The sequence below is a fragment of the Akebia trifoliata genome, chromosome 8 (genome assembly GCF_017979445.1).
Source record: "Akebia trifoliata isolate Shusen 1 chromosome 8, ASM1797944v1, whole genome shotgun sequence".
Lineage (NCBI taxonomy): Eukaryota > Viridiplantae > Streptophyta > Magnoliopsida > Ranunculales > Lardizabalaceae > Akebia > Akebia trifoliata.
In genome coordinates, this window is record NC_141382.1 from 43,362,271 (window position 1) to 43,379,463 (window position 17,193).

At 38.0% G+C, this 17,193-nt stretch overlaps 1 protein-coding gene across 1 annotated transcript; it reads left to right on the forward strand.

Moving 5' to 3' along the window:
* Positions 1–9,760: 9,760 nt before the first annotated feature.
* LOC147396988 (phosphatidylinositol 4-phosphate 5-kinase 6-like) lies at positions 9,761–16,577 on the forward strand. Its single transcript, XM_086452349.1, has 8 exons — positions 9,761–11,490; positions 13,713–13,880; positions 14,019–14,184; positions 14,276–14,392; positions 14,481–14,674; positions 15,282–15,427; positions 15,569–15,650; positions 15,825–16,577. The coding sequence occupies exons 1-8, from the start codon at positions 10,247–10,249 to the stop codon at positions 16,111–16,113; spliced, it is 2,406 nt and encodes an 801-aa protein (XP_086308475.1). The 5' UTR covers positions 9,761–10,246; the 3' UTR covers positions 16,114–16,577.
* Positions 16,578–17,193: the final 616 nt, after the last annotated feature.

Consider the following 17,193-nt stretch of genomic DNA (forward strand, 5'->3'; position numbering starts at 1 on the left):
AGTTCGTTTACTATCGTTTACGCTATCATTTCTGTTTGACGTCTCGTCGCGATACAAAATGAGTAGGAAAAAAAAGCATAAAAAAAGGAAAAAAAATTTGGCCCAAGCCAAAAGCCAGAGGCAATGTGCCTCAAAATGAGCACACAAAAAAAATTTAATTAAATTTTTTTTTTGTTCAACTTGTTCCTTACATCAGTCTTGGAAACTTTCCTCTTGGAATTTATTTTTATTTTAAGTTTTAAAGCTTCAAAAGATCAAACAGATCATCTTTTTTAAACTCAGGGCGTACCGCTTGTCACTTTTTGATTGATCAAAATGAAAATTCAAAGCGATAATCGGTTGGAATATAAAAAGATAAAAATAAAAAGAGAAGTCCTTTTATGATTAGATTATTCATAAAATTGAAAAAAAATGATTAAAAAAAAATCGATTGGTTGATGCTTAACTATGAATGTGCAACCCTTATGGACTAATTATCTAAAAAGCCATGGTCTCTGTGATCTGGCCTACTTATCTGGAAAATGCCCCGGGCACACCCTATCCTATTTGCACACACGACTAGCACGTTTACTTTACTGTATTGCACGTTTGCACGTCCCTAATAGCCAACGTGGCACTAGTGCGTGGCCCGGTCTCCTCGGAGATACGATGTCATTCATGAAAACCACAACTCCAATCACGTACCGTAAGGTATATAAAACTGGGGCATCAATACCGTTTGATCAGGTGATTCTAAAAAGTATATTGATACACCCATGTTAGAGCGACCTGAGCCTTTGTCCTATTGTAAGTCGCACGGTCACATGTCCCGATTGCCAACGTAGTACTAGTACGTGGTCGGTCCTCTCGCAGGATGCGAAAACCATTTATGAAAGCTACAACTCTTGACTCGTACCTGTAGGTATATAAAAGATAATCCAAGTACATCAATTGCATTCTTGGTCAAAACCAGTGCCTAAGCAAGATCCTGTCCCGCTGTACCTTACTGTACGAGGGGGATAGAGTACGTCTATTCTAGACGAGAGGTACTTAAGTGGGCCCTTGCTAAGCATCGTGCGCCACCTCTCAACTGGGGATCAAACTGGCTATTTTTTGCTTCAAAGAAGTGAATTGAAGTTTTAGATTATCTCCTATACGGTATATCAAACCAAGTCACCACGTACCGTCTGATTGAGTACGCTTGAGAGGTATATAGGTGTGCTTGGGCAAGGGTGGTCAGATAAAAACGCATTGCACGTAGTAAGCTTAGAGTCTAGAAATCTTCCCTGTAAGTCACGACTCGAACTTATCACGGGTGTTCCCGAGTTGTTGAATGGAACCTGATGATTGATGTATGTGAATGATGTGAATGATGAGATCAGAGTTTATGATTGTCCTCAAGGATCAAAAATTTTGTTTTCAGAAATTGAAATGGGTGCACCGACCCAATAAAGAATCCATTTCTTACAAAAATTCAATAATGACCCAGTCCATCTCGATCCAATAATCATGATAGGCCGGGCCATTTAAATCAAAATGGAAATCAAAATTTCAAAAAAAAAAAAAAAGTGATTTACAAAAGAAAAATATTATTCAGAAATTAGATTTTCCAAAAGGAGTGTTCTCTAGGAAAAAAAAATGTGTTTTCAAGAAAGTGTTTTCCATAAGAACAAAAAATTTCAAAAGAAAAGTAATTTTACATGGACCTTGGAAATGTACTGAACTATTCCTTTGTGTCAACTCAGGATGCTGGCTGCAGGCAATAACTCAATCGACCAATTGGTCAAAACAACCATCACGGGGATGCACACCGTAGAGAAATTCAACTTTGAAAAATTCATGTTGAGATGCGCTCTGTACTTCCACGAGTTCGAGATAGATTGGAACCTTTTGTGCGTTATGGCTAAGCGTTGGAACCCTTATCTTCACATCTTCCACATTGGACATATGCACTTGTGTCCTACTCATGAAGACTATTGTGGCATCATGGGGATATCTACTTCAGGTCCTCTAGTCACGTCTTCATTGAAGACAGGATATTCTGGTGACCTCGCCACAGGCCTAAACATTTCAAAGGAAGAAGCCAAAGCCTTAGTCCGTAATGGGAGATTGGATTTAGTACCCTTATTGAGTCCATACCACTCTCGTAGTCATTCCATCAATGTAAAATCAGAAGCTTGGAGAGCCACTAGAGACTATCGATTGTGTTTAGGAATCTTAGCCCAATACATACTGACCTTCAAAAGTGAGGGTCAAACTGTTCATAAGTCTTTCATAGACATAGCTTCCCAGCTCTCTAGAAAAGCCAACCCTGTACCTCTCATTCAAGCTGAAACCTTCTCAGGTTTGGATGCCATAAAAAATAGTGAGGGAAGGGATTTCAAAGGAAGCCCTCACCTACTTTATATGTGACTTTGCGATCGTCTTAAAATTGTGGACATTCCTTCAACCCTCGAGTATAGGCCAGAGCACTTTTCTAAGAGAAACATGTTAGTGTGTCACAACTCCATTAAGGCTTGGAGCAAATGGTTGGATTCTCGCCTTGCCCGTCATATTGGTTTGAGATGCCCTTGGTGGATAACGGACTACCCTATTTTAGGTATTAAAGGATCCTATTACGTCCGTTTGATTGGACTGGAGGAGACATCTTTTTACCAACCTGCCTTGATCCAAGAACAGTACGGAGTACCTATAGAGTTTTCGCTACCTCAACACAAACAATTCTTTTCTCCCGAACCATTGACTGAAAAGTTAGTGCATCTCATTGAGAAGGCTTGGAACAAGCGCACCTTAGGGTATCCAGATGGACCGGCAGAGTTCAAGGAGCTAGTTGTTAGAACCAAGAGAAACAAGCCTAATTGTCCTAGCAATCCTGATGACGATCAAAACAAATCTAAGCGTCCATGTAAAAAAGTTTAAGTCAAAGTTATTGAAAGCTGTTATTCAATGAAAATCCTATTTGTCAAATAATTTTCAATAGTTCAATAAAATTTCTTTTAGTTTCTTTATGGATTTGCATAAATGAATTGTTTAATGGGTTGGTGTACAAAATTCAAAATGTAATCTTCTTTTTCAAAATGTCTTACCGACTCCGTGTCAATGCCAATCCCGTGCTAATGAAACTTCTTTTTCAAAATATTTTACCGACTCCGTGTCGACGCCAGCTCCGTGCTGATGTAATCATTTTTTTAAAAAAAATTTACGGACTCCGTGTCGATGCCAGCTCCGTGTTGATGAAATCTTTTTAATTTTACCGACTCCGTGTCGATGTCAGCTCCGTGCTGATGCAATTATTTTTAAGTTTACCGACTCCGTGTCGATGCCAGCTCCGTGCTATTGAAATCATTTTTAAATTTTACCGACTCCGTGTCGATGCCAGTTCCGTGCTGATGAAATCATTTTTAAAATTTTACCCACTCCGTGTCGATGCCAGCTCCGTGCTGATGAAATCGTTTTTAAATTTTACCGACTCCGTGTCGATGCCAGCTCCGTGCTGATGAAATCATTTTTAATTTTACCGACTCCTTGTCGATGCCAGCTCCGTGCTGATGAAATCGTTTTTAAATTTTACCGACTCCGTGTCGATGCTAGCTCCGTGCTGATGAAATCTTTTTAATTTTACCGACTCCGTGTCGATGCCAGCTCCGTGCTGATGTAATCATTTTTAAGTTTACCGACTCCGTTTCGATGCCAGCTCCGTGCTGATGTAATCATTTTTAATTTTATCGACTCCGTGTCGATGCCAGCTCTGTGCTGATGAAATCGTTTTTAAATTTTATCGACTCCGTGTCGATGCCAGCTCTGGCTGATGTAATTCTTTTTTTTCAAAATGTTTTGCCAGTCCCGTGTTGATGCCAACTTTACATTAATATCGGCTCCGAGCCGAAGAATTCTTTTCTTTAAAATTCGACCTAATAAAATGTCAGGCATTTTTCTTTGTAAACAAGATAGTAATGCTTGGTCTTCTGTACCCAAAGGTGGCCAAACGAAAGAAGTACAAACACCCTGAGAAGCCTCCGTATTTCCTTCGATCTACATAAACTATGAGCAACTCAGAGGACCCACAACCTGCGACAAGTGAACTTGCCGAAACTAATGCAATGATAGCGAAGCTAGTAGAAACAACAAAAAGACAAGAACAAATGTTGATGGCTGTTTTTAGTAATACTAACTTCCTACAAGCGCAAGCCGCTCAGCACCAAGCATCTGGATCAAATCCGGAACCCCTTGAACAGACACGACCAGATCAACAGACCACCCCACCCCTTACGGTGCCAATGTATCAGGGCCCTCCACTTTACATCCCACAGAATCAACCACCTCCGGTGGTAATCCCAGATGATGAGTGTGACTTCAGGGTGCCTGAGGCCAAAAATGCCACTGATAACAAAATGACCCAGCAGATAGAGTCTCTCCAAGAAGAAATGAGACGGATGAAGGGTACAAATACTTTAGGAGGGACAAGATTCAGGGACCTTTACTTTTATCCTAATGCACAGTTGCCGGCCAAGTTCAAATGACCGGAGTTTGAGAAGTACAGTGGGGTGGGGTGTCCTCTGTCACATTTAAAACTATACTGCGGATCCATGTGCCAATACGGCGAAGATGACAGGCTACTGGTGCAGTTGTTTCAAAGAAGCTTGACAGGGCCAGCACTCAAATGGTTTTCCGGATTGGACGATACGCTTATCAAAAGTTGGCAAGACTTGGCTGAAATGTTCTGGCATAATTATCGATTCAACACAGATGTAGGTCTGGATCGAAATGATATGGCCAAGATGACTAGAAAGCAAAGGGAAACAGTAAAAGAGTACGCCCAGAGATGACGGGAATCTGCTTCACAAGTAAGGCCTGCAATGACTGAACAAGAGATGAACACCACGTTCATCTCAACACTAGGGCATGCCTTTTATACTCATCTGGTTGGACACACCACAAACACCTTCTCAAATTTAGTTCAAGTGGCAGACCGGGTCGAGGACGGGATCCGGACTGGTTTAATATTTGACTTCACAGTCCTAAGTGCAGCGGCAGGGACATCGACACAGAAAAAGTTCGTGCCTTTTGTCAAAAAGAAAGAGGAAACTCAAGTCAACAATGTACAACCCAGCCAACCTCTTTTCATTCAGGCACCAGTTCAGAGGCCGCAGGCACCACAAGCCCCTTGGGCGCCAGTACCTCAAGCTGCTTGGGTTCCAGCACCGCAGAATCCCTTTCAGACAGTTCCTCTGCAAGCACAACCAGCACCACAGTATGGGCAAAACCAGCAGGCACGACCTAACAGGGTAAACAAAGTATTTACCAGATTGCCCATGACACTATCAGAATTACTGCCACTCTTACTCAGAGGCGAATATCTGGTAAAATGTCCACCAAATCCTAAAGCTGCAAAAGGGCCAGGGTACAACCCTAACTTGTTCTGTGAATTCCAAATGGGTGCACCAGGGCACTCCACAGATCAATGCTGGCAGCTCAAGCATCAAGTACAGAACCTGATCGATAAAAAGGCTCTCATCCTAGATGGGCCTGCCAACCCACCCCAACAACAGAACATCAACCAAAACCCCATACCTACTCACAATGGAGAGGGGAGTAGGCATAGGGTAAATGTTGTCTGTGGAGAACTCAACTTCAATCCCTCAGATTTAAGAGCGCCTATCGGAGCAAAAATCAGGGTCCACTTAACAAAGGAATCAAAAACACCGGCGGTTAACACAGTCAACCACCACACGACAAACTCATCCCAAAATTCACTACCACCTCTCAGATTGTCTGACCTCACCATCCATCCCACTCATCAAACTCCCAATACTGTTACTCGACCGCCTCTCATTATACCATATGCATTGCAAGGTTCTCAATATATGACTCGACCACCCCTTCACATACCATACACCGCATCTTCACGTCCACCACTCATCCTCCCAAAATATCATCAACCACCTCTTTAAATCCTCCATTCTCTTAAATCAAATACCATTTAATCACAACCACCATCTTAAACTCACCTCACGAAACACTCCACCCAAATGGGTTGGGTAGGATCCAAACCATTTGGGTCAAAACTCACCCATTTAACCCCCCTTCCCTAAATACCCTCCAATCTTCTCTAAATTACACCCACTTCTCTCTCATAACCATTCTATCATTTTTCTTCACTTCACCCCATTATATCCCTAAAATAACTCCTCAACATCTATAAATACCCTCCTCCTCTTCTCAAAAATGGCCCTCCAACTTTTATTACAAAATTTCTCCCCAACTCTCTCTCTACTAACAACTATCACCCTTCTCACTAAGAAAAATCTTATCAATTCCCTCACACTAATCCTCCCCAAGTCTCACAAAAAAAAATCACATACTACACTCATCTCTCTCATCATCTTTTCTCTACTCATTCAACCAAAAAAGAGTTGTATTTTCTTAAAATACTAAGGACTCAAGAAGACTCAAAGAAGAAGAAGAAAAGAAGAAAGAAGATACAAGGTGGGTTCAAGGCAATCCCCCCCTCTCTCTCTACCCTCTCCTCCTCCCTCTTCTATTATCCCCTCATCTCTTCTCAAGGCAAAGGTTTATAAGGATCATCCCCTTCAATGGGATGATCCTATAATCAAGCCAAAAATAAATCCCTACTTAGGGTACACATTATCAACACGTGACACTTTCATTTTTTTTATTCTTATATTTTCGATAAAAATGACCGAGTTGAGTTGAGGTTACCACTATTTAGTGGGGAGAAAAGGGTGCCTAACACCTTCCCTTTTCTCCAACCGAATCGCTTACCTCGAATCTCAAGGTTAGATTAGTTCCTATCCGTCGAGAGTCACTAAAACGCCAAAAATGTCACATTTTCTAAAAAATGCACATCGGGTGACCATTCACACCCACTTACAAAAATGAATGGTGGCGACTCCTAACTTTAATAGATGTGGTCGTCGTAATGACGAAATCACGTGTCTACAACAACTATTAAAATCTAGCATATCTAAGTTAATTATATATATTTTTCAATTCTAGAACATGCCTAACATCTGACAATGTTTTCACAATACTATCAAACATCTTCATTCGAACTATGCCTATTACAATTACCTTATAGGCAATATTGTTTCTCATAAGGACTTCACCCCCACCAATGGGTCGATAAGTTGTAAACAAGTCCTTATTGGGATATATATGATAGGTGCACGTTGAATTAAGAATCTACTCCCCACCGGAAAAATTAGTAAAAACTGAGAATACATCACCGTTATCACTGTCTCCATTTGCCATAGCTGCATCACCAACATCATGGTCATTACGATTTTGATTTCCCTTTCATTTACGCTCCGGATAGTTCCTTTTAAAATACTCTTCTTGATGACAATTGAAATACTTTAACTTTCTAGCCTTTGATTTTGATCTAAATCATCATTTTCTATTATGGTTCCTCTTATGATTTGATATACACTTAACAAACAAACTCTGACCTGAGCTTTTTGTAATTCCATCCACCTTGTTCTTCAATTCCTTAAAATTTAAAGTAGATTTAATCTCCTCAATCGAAATAGTAGTATTACCATACATTAGGGTATCAACAAAATTCTCATACGAGGGTAGTAAAAAACAAACCAAAAATATGACATGATTTTCTTCATCAATTTTAAGTATAACATTCTTTAAATCTAAAAGAATACTATTATATCCAGCAAAATGATCAAGAATATAAGTACATTCACGCATTTACAGAGTGTAAAACCGTTTTTTTAGATATCATAGATTTGTGAGATTTTTTTATATACCAAATTTTCAGGTTTGTCCATAGTAGATCTGTTATGTTTGAATCACCGACCTCTCGCATGACCTCATTGTCCAATGACAATAGAATCACACTGTGTGCATTTTTCATGATTTCCTCTTTCTATTATGTTTTTAATGATTCAAGCAATTTATCGATTCCCAACAACACCTTCAATAACCCTTGCTGAACAATCAAAGCTTTCATCCAAATTCATCATAAATTAAAATCGTTCATCCCATTGAATTTCTCGACATCATACTTCATAACCATAGTTTTGATACCAGTTTGTTAAAACAAACCCACAATTCTGAAGTATAAATTGAACAAGAACATATAAACAATCACACAAGACACAAAATATACGTGATTCGGTCAGAATTGACCTACATCCATGGGCAAAACGATAATTTCACTATATTAACCAATCGAAAAATCATGTTACAACCTTCCTTTACTTCCCGTATCTCTTTAACAATGCGGCTAGGGTTTCTTCTCTTTCTTACACTCTAAGAAAGAATCCTAAAAATACCTTTTATATACTTAGAGTTACATAGAGGATAAAACAGGTCGGATCAAAACCCAAACCAAATGGGTCCAAAATTTCGAGTCATATGGGTCGTTAATGGATTATAAAGAGTCCAAGTTGAATTCATGACAACTTTCCAACATCAGGAATAAAAGACATAACTCAACAAATCTCTACTTTGGCTTCAATTCCCAAATCGTTTCCGTCAAGTCCCAAAAGGGGCTTAAAAACTGCAAACACATATCAAGTCCAGGTTGCCCATTAATCGGGTCGTACGAGATATTTACATATCATCAAGAATCCGGATTGAAGTCATAACAATTTTCCAACATCAAGAATAGAAGACATAACTCAACATAAATAAATATAAATACAAAGGGGTTAAATTCAACAACTAATAGTGTAGCCAAAGTCTTTTGTCCTATATGGGTTAAAAGTTTTGAATGAGTTGATTTTTGTGAGAATGATGTCTATAGTGAAGAGATCATCCTCATAAAAAATCACCCCATTCTTAAATTTATAACCCCAATTTACATGTTGAAGAATGGAAGATTGTTAATTTTTACCATTAATTTGTAAATCACTTTTGATGAGGTTAGAAGTTTCGAAATGGGCTGATTTTTATGAGAATGGTGTCTATGATGAGAAAATCATCCTTATAAAAAATCAGTTTATTCTAAAATTTCTCGCTCCAATTTATAAGTTGAAGAATCTTAGATCGTTGACTTTTTACCAATAATTTGTAAACTATTTTTGATGGGATTAGAAGTTTTGAAATAGACTAATTTTTTGTAAGAATGATCTTCTCACCATAGATATCATCCTCACAAAAAATCAGTCCATTTAAAAAAAATTAATCATATAAGACAAAGTTTTGGCTAGCATACCCTGTACTATAGATATCCTCAAGGATAAAGCAAATCATGAGAAATTGTCTCATAAAAGTTATGTAAGTGGTTAAAATGTATACTTTAGAGTAATATTTGATTGGATTGTACCAACTAAATTAATGCAAAAAAAGAAAGAGAAAACAGTAAAACCAACCAATCATTGTAGAATTAACTTTTAAATACTTAAGAAACATGTCTATGAAACCAACCACAATATTTTGAAATGGATGACCTAAAAGTCTAGAAGACATAAAGTTCTAAAGTATTAGTACATTAAAACAAATGAAAAATCACTCTTAATGAGTAGACAAATATTTGTTACAAATGCCACTTCTAAGATTTGATGCAAGGGGCATTTATAATTTTATATCCATATGCATTAAAATAGAGTGTGGGTAATTAAAAATTGGTGGGGGTATATAACATTTCCCTAAAGTGGCAACATTACAACTGTAACGCGCGTCCCTCCAAATGTTAGGATCCTTAGTAGATGTAGGAGATGGAATCGGAGCAACAACAGTGTCAAACTCTCAAACACACATGCAGAAGAGAGAGAGAGAGATAGAGACGTTTTAACGTCTTTTGTATCAAAATAAAGCGCCAGCCCTTGGTTCCATCTCACTTTTTCTGTTTTTTGGCTTCTCAATTTATCTAATCAAACAACAGTCGGTGTTTCTCAAACAAATTCACACGCAGAGAAAAGAGAGAGAGGAAAAAAATGCATATTTTCTTCTTCTCCCATTCTTTCATGGTTGTTTAGAAGGTTCTGTAGATTGGGTTTTTCCTTTTTTCTTTTAGTTATTTTATTGTTTTTTTTTCTTAAACAAATCAAACGCAGAGAAAGGGAGAGGGAGAAGAAGAGAGAAAAAGAGGCCTCTTTTTGTTATTCTACCATTTTTATAATTATTTGGTTTAATTGTTTAAAAAGTTCTGTAGATTGGGTTTTGTTCTATTTTGATTTTGATCATGTTCATACAGAGTAATCGAATTAAATGAGTTGGAGTTTGGTGAAAATGGGAATTTAATAAGGGAGAAAGATAGAGGTAGAGATAGAGAGTCTTGAAGGTGAGAATGAGAAGAGAACAACTTTGTGTAAAAGCCTGGGAAGAAACTGTCCGTAAATCACAAGCGGCCGCAAAGAAGCGCGTAAACAGCTTCTTCACATCAATCTCAGTAGCCAATGTCGAAGACGACAACAACAATGAAGATGACACCAATGTCGTTGGACACAGTGGCACCACCACCCCAACCACCTCAGATATTTACCACGCCGAAAGGGTATTCTCTAATGGAGACTTCTACACGGGCCAATGGTCCGAAAACCTTCCTCATGGGACCGGAAAGTACCTATGGACCGATGGGTGCATGTACGTCGGTGATTGGTTCCAAGGAAAAACAATGGGCAAAGGAAAGTTCTCTTGGCCCTCTGGTGCTACCTATGAGGGTGAATTCAAGAGTGGTTATATGGACGGAAAGGGTACGTACACTGGGTCCAATGGCGACACCTATCGTGGGTTATGGCTCATGAATCTTAAACACGGTCAAGGTGTTAAGAATTATGCCAATGGGGATTCTTATGAAGGCGAATGGTGTTGTGGGGCGCAAGATGGGTACGGTCGATACCAATGGAAGAATGGGAACAATTATGTTGGGCAATGGAAGAGTGGTATGATTAGTGGCAATGGGACTTTAATTTGGGCTAATGGGAATCGATACGATGGACTTTGGGAAGATGGGTTGCCGAAGGGGAAAGGGAATTTTCGATGGGTTGATGGGAGTGTTTATGTTGGTTTATGGAGTAAGGACCCTAAAGAGATGAGTGGGACTTATTACTCAGCGAGCGCTTCTTTGGGGAGTAATCTCGATTGGGATCCTCAAGAGATTTTCTTGGTCGATTTGAGTGATTGTAAGATTTTTCCTGATGAGAAGGTTTCGATATTGCCATCACAAAAGATGCTTTATTGGGCAGGAATCGAAGCGGGTTTTTCACAGAAGCATGGGTTGAGGAAGATGTTCAAGGTTTCGAATTCGAGTGGTTGGCCTTGGAGAAGGTCGGTTGATGGGAGGGGAAGTAGTGGCCCAGGGGAGGGATTTGATAGTATTTGTAAATGGGAGTCTGATGGAGACTTTAAGTGTGATGTTGTTGATGGGAATTTGATGTTTGGGACGAATGGGGGTGATAGTTTGGGGAGTTTCAAGCTTGAAGATGCGGATTTGAGGGGAACACCGGAGAGGGAGTTGAAGAGGCAAGGAATAACTATCTCAAAAGGGCATAGAAACTATGAGCTCATGCTCAATCTGCAGCTCGGTATCAGGTATTGTTGATATGCTAACATTTATTAAATCAATATTTTTTTGTGGTTGATGAAATTCTTGATTCATTTGGTTTCTCATAAATGATGTTTTACTCATTCTCCAAGCTTGTTTGGAACTGCATTGGACAGATTCATGTTGCCAACCACAATATTTTTAACAAGACAACAACGATTTTTGAGCAGCTTTGGATTTATTTGAAGTGATTAGAGTACTTTTTTATATATAAAACCAAATCATTAAAGAAAAAGATAATAGAGAACAAGAATAACGGGGATCTCAAGTGGAGGTGGGGGAGACCTACCGAAAGAGACACCCAAGAAAAAAGGAAAAAGAAATACAACCAAGGAAGGCCCTCCTGATAAGATTATGATCCAACCCCAAGGGCAAAAGCAATTCTTTTGACCTTCATTGGCCATGCCTAAACCATCTTAGTCGACTTTATCCTAGTTTATTGCTTATAAGAGCTACTACTACATTTTACCGTATGGGTTTGGTTCGAATTTTATCTTTCCTACTTTTTCCACTCATTCATCTAAACATCCTCATCTCTACTATTCTTAATTATTAATATGATGCTTTTTGACCTCCCAACATTCAGCTCCATAAAGCATAGCTGATATTTCTACCATCTTATAAAATTTTCCTTTAATTTGATTGGTATGTATCTATCACATAATACTCTAGAAGTGCATCTCAACTTTAACTGTCAAACTTTGATTTTATTAGCAATATCCATCAATTTTCCAATCTCTATGTATAATAGACTTGAGATAATGAAAGTGGTCGCTTCGGGGAATTTCTTACCATCAATTTTTACTGGACATTCCTCTTCTAGGAAGTTGGTACTAAATTTATACTTCACTTATTCGGTCTTGGTTATACTTATTCTAAAACCCTGGGACTACAACATCTCTATCCATGGTTATAGTTTGTTTTGATTTCCTCTCTAGTCGCATCAACTGGTACTGCAGTGTCTGCAATTAACACACACTAAAGTATTTTCTCTTGAATATGATTATTACTTCATCTAAAAGTAGAGCAAACAGGCATAGACTCAATGTCGATCCCATCTCCATTGGCCCTCACACTAGCCACGCCCCCTGCATGAATGGATGATTATTCATCCCACCACAAACAACAAGGAAAGGACTCTCTCTCTCTCTGCATTGTCTGATTGATCGATAACTCAGAATCAAGTAAAATTCTCCAAGTTTTTTATCTGTCTCTTCCAGAGTTCCTATCTTAAACTAATTTTCTGCTATCAAACCGAAAATTTTCTCCATCCTTCTGGTTATCTGTACAGAGATTTCCATATTGAAACTGTAGTTCATGCAATGGTCAATGGAGGAGAGGGGGAATTTGTAAAGATGCTTAGAATATAATTATTGTTTATCGGGATATTTTCTGTTTACTTTCTTCATATTGCTCCTCGTCAATTTGAGGAAACTGAACCAAATAATTTGGATATTTATTTGTTTTATGGCTGAGTGAAGCATGATAACACATGGTTGAAGTATAGGTTCTTAAAGCTTCAGATGGTTCTGTATTTAGCCCTGAAATATGGACTTTTTTTTTTCCGGTTAAAATTTACCATCCTACCTTATTTACGTAGGTTTGGTTTGAAGCAGAATAATAAAGCTGGCCCGATCAAAAACAGATTTACAAGCTGGCCTCATCCTTTTATTATTTAAGGAATTCTTTTCGTGTCATCTTTTTTTATTTTTATATGTTTAAATTTATGGGTTTCTCTAAGGGCTTAAACATCAGCTCATCCAATAGGATTTGAGTTTATGTTTCTCAGACTTTCCATCTAAGATACCGAGAATACAAGGGAAGATTTGGTCTACTAGAAATGTGTTTCTCACAAATATTGGCTTTCCTAGGAAACAAATGTGATCCAATTTCCCTAAATCCAGGAAACATTTTGACTGATTTTAGATTGATTCAACTTAAATGAAAATTCAAATGGCCTTGTCAGAACATATATTTCTTGATGGCTTACAAGACGATGTCTAGGAGGACGCTAATTCCTATCATTCGTTGGACACATAAAAGATTTCCAAGATAAAAATTAACCTGCCCACCAAAATAACAAAATCCATATCACATTTCGAGGCTTAGCTCAAACATTTCCCATCTGTTTTTCCTCCCATTTCCCATCTCAAGGTTCCTCGTGTTCAGTTATGTAATGATCTTATCAACATTTGCTGCAACTGCACAGGCATTCTGTAGCAAGACCTGCTCCAGCCTCATCCCTTGACCTAAAGTCTTCAGCGTTTGACCCCAAGGAGAAAGTATGGACAAGATTCCCTCCTGAAGGATCCAAACATACTCCACCACACCAGTCGTGTGATTTCAGATGGAAAGATTACTGCCCATTGGTTTTCAGGTCAGTCCTTCAGATACATTTCTTGTTAAAACCGATTAATTCTGTTTTACATGTACCATAACCATTTCAGCATACAAAAGTTTTTAAAATATTTTCTTTTCAAGATAGTATTTTTTATAATATATAATATGCATTTAGGACTCTGCGGAAGTTGTTCAAGGTGGATGCGGCGGATTACATGATATCCATATGTGGGAACGATGCACTTCGGGAGCTTTCGTCTCCCGGGAAAAGTGGTAGCTTTTTTTACTTGACCAATGATGATCGTTACATGATAAAGACAATGAAGAAGTCGGAAGTAAAAGTAAGTTACTGTTTTTTAACTGGTGTTCTAAATTAAAACGAGACTGGTTTTCACAGATTAATGCTTCAATTCTTTCGGTTTCATGGTATAGGTGCTTCTAAGAATGCTTCCTGCCTATTATAATCATGTCCGAGCCTTTGAAAATACTTTAGTGACCAAATTTTTTGGTCTTCATTGTGTAAAATTAACTGGGGCTACCCAGAGAAAGGTGAGACCAATGTGGACTTGCAACCTGATTTAGAATCCAAGTTTTTATTAATCCAGAGCTTCATAGTTATGTCTGATTCATGAAACAGGTACGCTTTGTTATAATGGGGAATCTGTTCTGTTCTGAGTACACCATTCATAGACGATTTGATTTGAAAGGGTCTTCTCATGGGCGTACAACAGATAAGCTTGAAGCAGAGATTGATGGATACACTACCCTTAAAGATCTTGATCTTAATTTTATATTTCGTTTGCAAAAAGCATGGTTCCAAGAATTTCAGAGGTAAATTCTGTTTCATATAGCTTAATTATATGATTTCAGACAAAATGTTTTCTTGGTCATGTATGTTGGTGTTGATTACACCTTGAAAAATATCAAAAGGACATCATAATCCTGACAAGAAAATCATTTTCCCGGGGGTTTGGGTCGGCAAATATTTTTCCATCAAGATGGAAAAAATCGTTTTCAAGGAAAAAAATGTTTTCTTTCAAAATGCACAATCATACACCTGAAAATCTCATTTTCCTGGGACTGCAGATTTCCCCGCGAAATCATGCAGACCCTTAGATGTATCATTCTTATAAAAATTATATACATACATATAGGTCGAGTACCATCGACTCATGAGAAACACATGACCCCGATCGTGTAAACACAAAACCCAACTGTCATGCTTTATACGTATCTGATAGCACTCATCTTGGGGATACTTATCCTGAGAATAAATATCGATTGTGAGATTTCGGGATCATATGTCTTTCTCATGAGTCATTCTTTAGGAGTCCTCGGAACCTGACCCAATATATATATGTATAGGATATGTATGTATGCATATATTCGTATTATTTTCTTTTTCCTGTTTCTTCTAATAAAACATTTCTTCTTACAGGCAAGTCGATAGGGACTGTGACTTGCTTGAACAGGAAAGAATCATGGATTACAGTCTATTGGTTGGTCTTCACTTCAGGGAGATACCATGGGCTAAAGATTCTGTCATGTCTGAGGGCCAGACTTCTGGAGTTCGAACTCCGAATGGTTATTTCTATATCCCTTCCAAGATTACTCTTTTCCACAATTTTTTTTTTGGATAAGACTTTGATGGTGATGACGATGATTTATAATGTTAGCTCGATCTTTTGATGAACATTCAGACCAATGTGTTGCCTTTAATTGCAGGTAACGATGATCCCGAGAGTGAAGCAGCAGCTCCTCGTCTTTCTAGAGTAGACATGGATCAGCTTCTTTTAGATCCTGACCGGTACAATTTATTTATATTGTTAAAGAATTATTCAGTCCCAATGTTTGATATTGATAGCAAACCTATATTGCCACACCAATTAGTTGGTGTGGCAATATAAGCTCTCTATGGATATTCGCTGTGCATGTTGGTTTCTTTTCCGAACATGATCATTCTTATGATCGAGTTATGTAGGTGGGCAACTATCAAATTGGGTGTGAACATGCCTGCACGAGTCGAACAAACAGAGAGAAGAAGTGATTGTGAATTTCAGTTGATCGGAGAACCCACAGGGGAGTTTTACGATGTGGTTCTGTTCTTTGGTATTATAGACATACTCCAAGACTATGACATCAGCAAGAAGCTCGAGCACGCGTACAAGTCTATGCAATATGATCCGACCTCTATATCAGCTGTCGACCCGAAACAATATTCAAAACGCTTTCGTGATTTCGTATATAAAATTTTCGCTGAAGACACATGAAGGTTCAGTTGAAATCCGTTTCCACCGTTGCTTCTGAATTGGATAGAACTTGGTGCCTCGCTTTGCCATTGATGGGGTGTGACACAGGTCAATTTTTTGCAGGTTTTATATTAAAACGAACTTATTTCTTTTAGTGGGCATCATTTTCTCGTGCATCAGAGTGGACTGAAGTCTTTCACTCGTAGTTCTTGAGCGATTGTATATCTTCGATACTATTAACGGAAGGACAATCTACTAACCGCGACACTATTGCGGCCATCAACCATATAATTTGTAAATGTGTAATATGTTTTGGTTAAGTTATAGATTCTAATTGTAAATGAGTTTACGTGAGGTAAACCTGTATCAAGATTTATTCTTTTTTCTAAATTTTTTTTTTTTTAAATATAAATGTAACAAATGAGAAGTCTAATTTTGGGACTGGATTTGACTAAAAATGTACAAAGGGGAACCAGATTTGGACCAAAGTCTAGTGTTATTTGTTTTATTTGTTTTCTTATTTGAAATATCATACCTATGTTACCCAATTCGTTTCTACTGGTCCGAATCACGAATCGGAATGAAGCGAACAAGTTTGCGGAATGGTTCGTACTAAATTTGTATAATTAAACGAACCACGAACCCACCGGATTTTGGTCGGGTTTGGCGTACCCATCAATTTGATTCAACGAATCAAATATTTTTTTAATTGATTTTTTTTTTCATTATTCATATAATAAACACTAGTAACACATTTGTGTAGTTATAATTACAGAAGAACATGATCCAATTGCTTTAGCAAAATCATTCAAATTTTAAATGACAAAATGTTTAACAATAGATACTCTCCATTTATCCTGATTGGATTGTTCAGTGTGGAGAGAAAAAAAAAAAGAATTGGAGAGAAAAAAAAAAATGTGAGTTTTCTGTCTTTCCAAAAGTGGAGAGAGGAGAGAAATTGGGAGAAACCCTTTTAAAATATTTTATAATTTCAACTCTGCTCTTAAATCTCTTTTAAGATATTTTAAACTTTCAAAACTGTCCCAAGTTCTCTAGAGAGAAATTGAGTTTCTCTTCTCTTCTCTTAATGAGTTTCTCTTC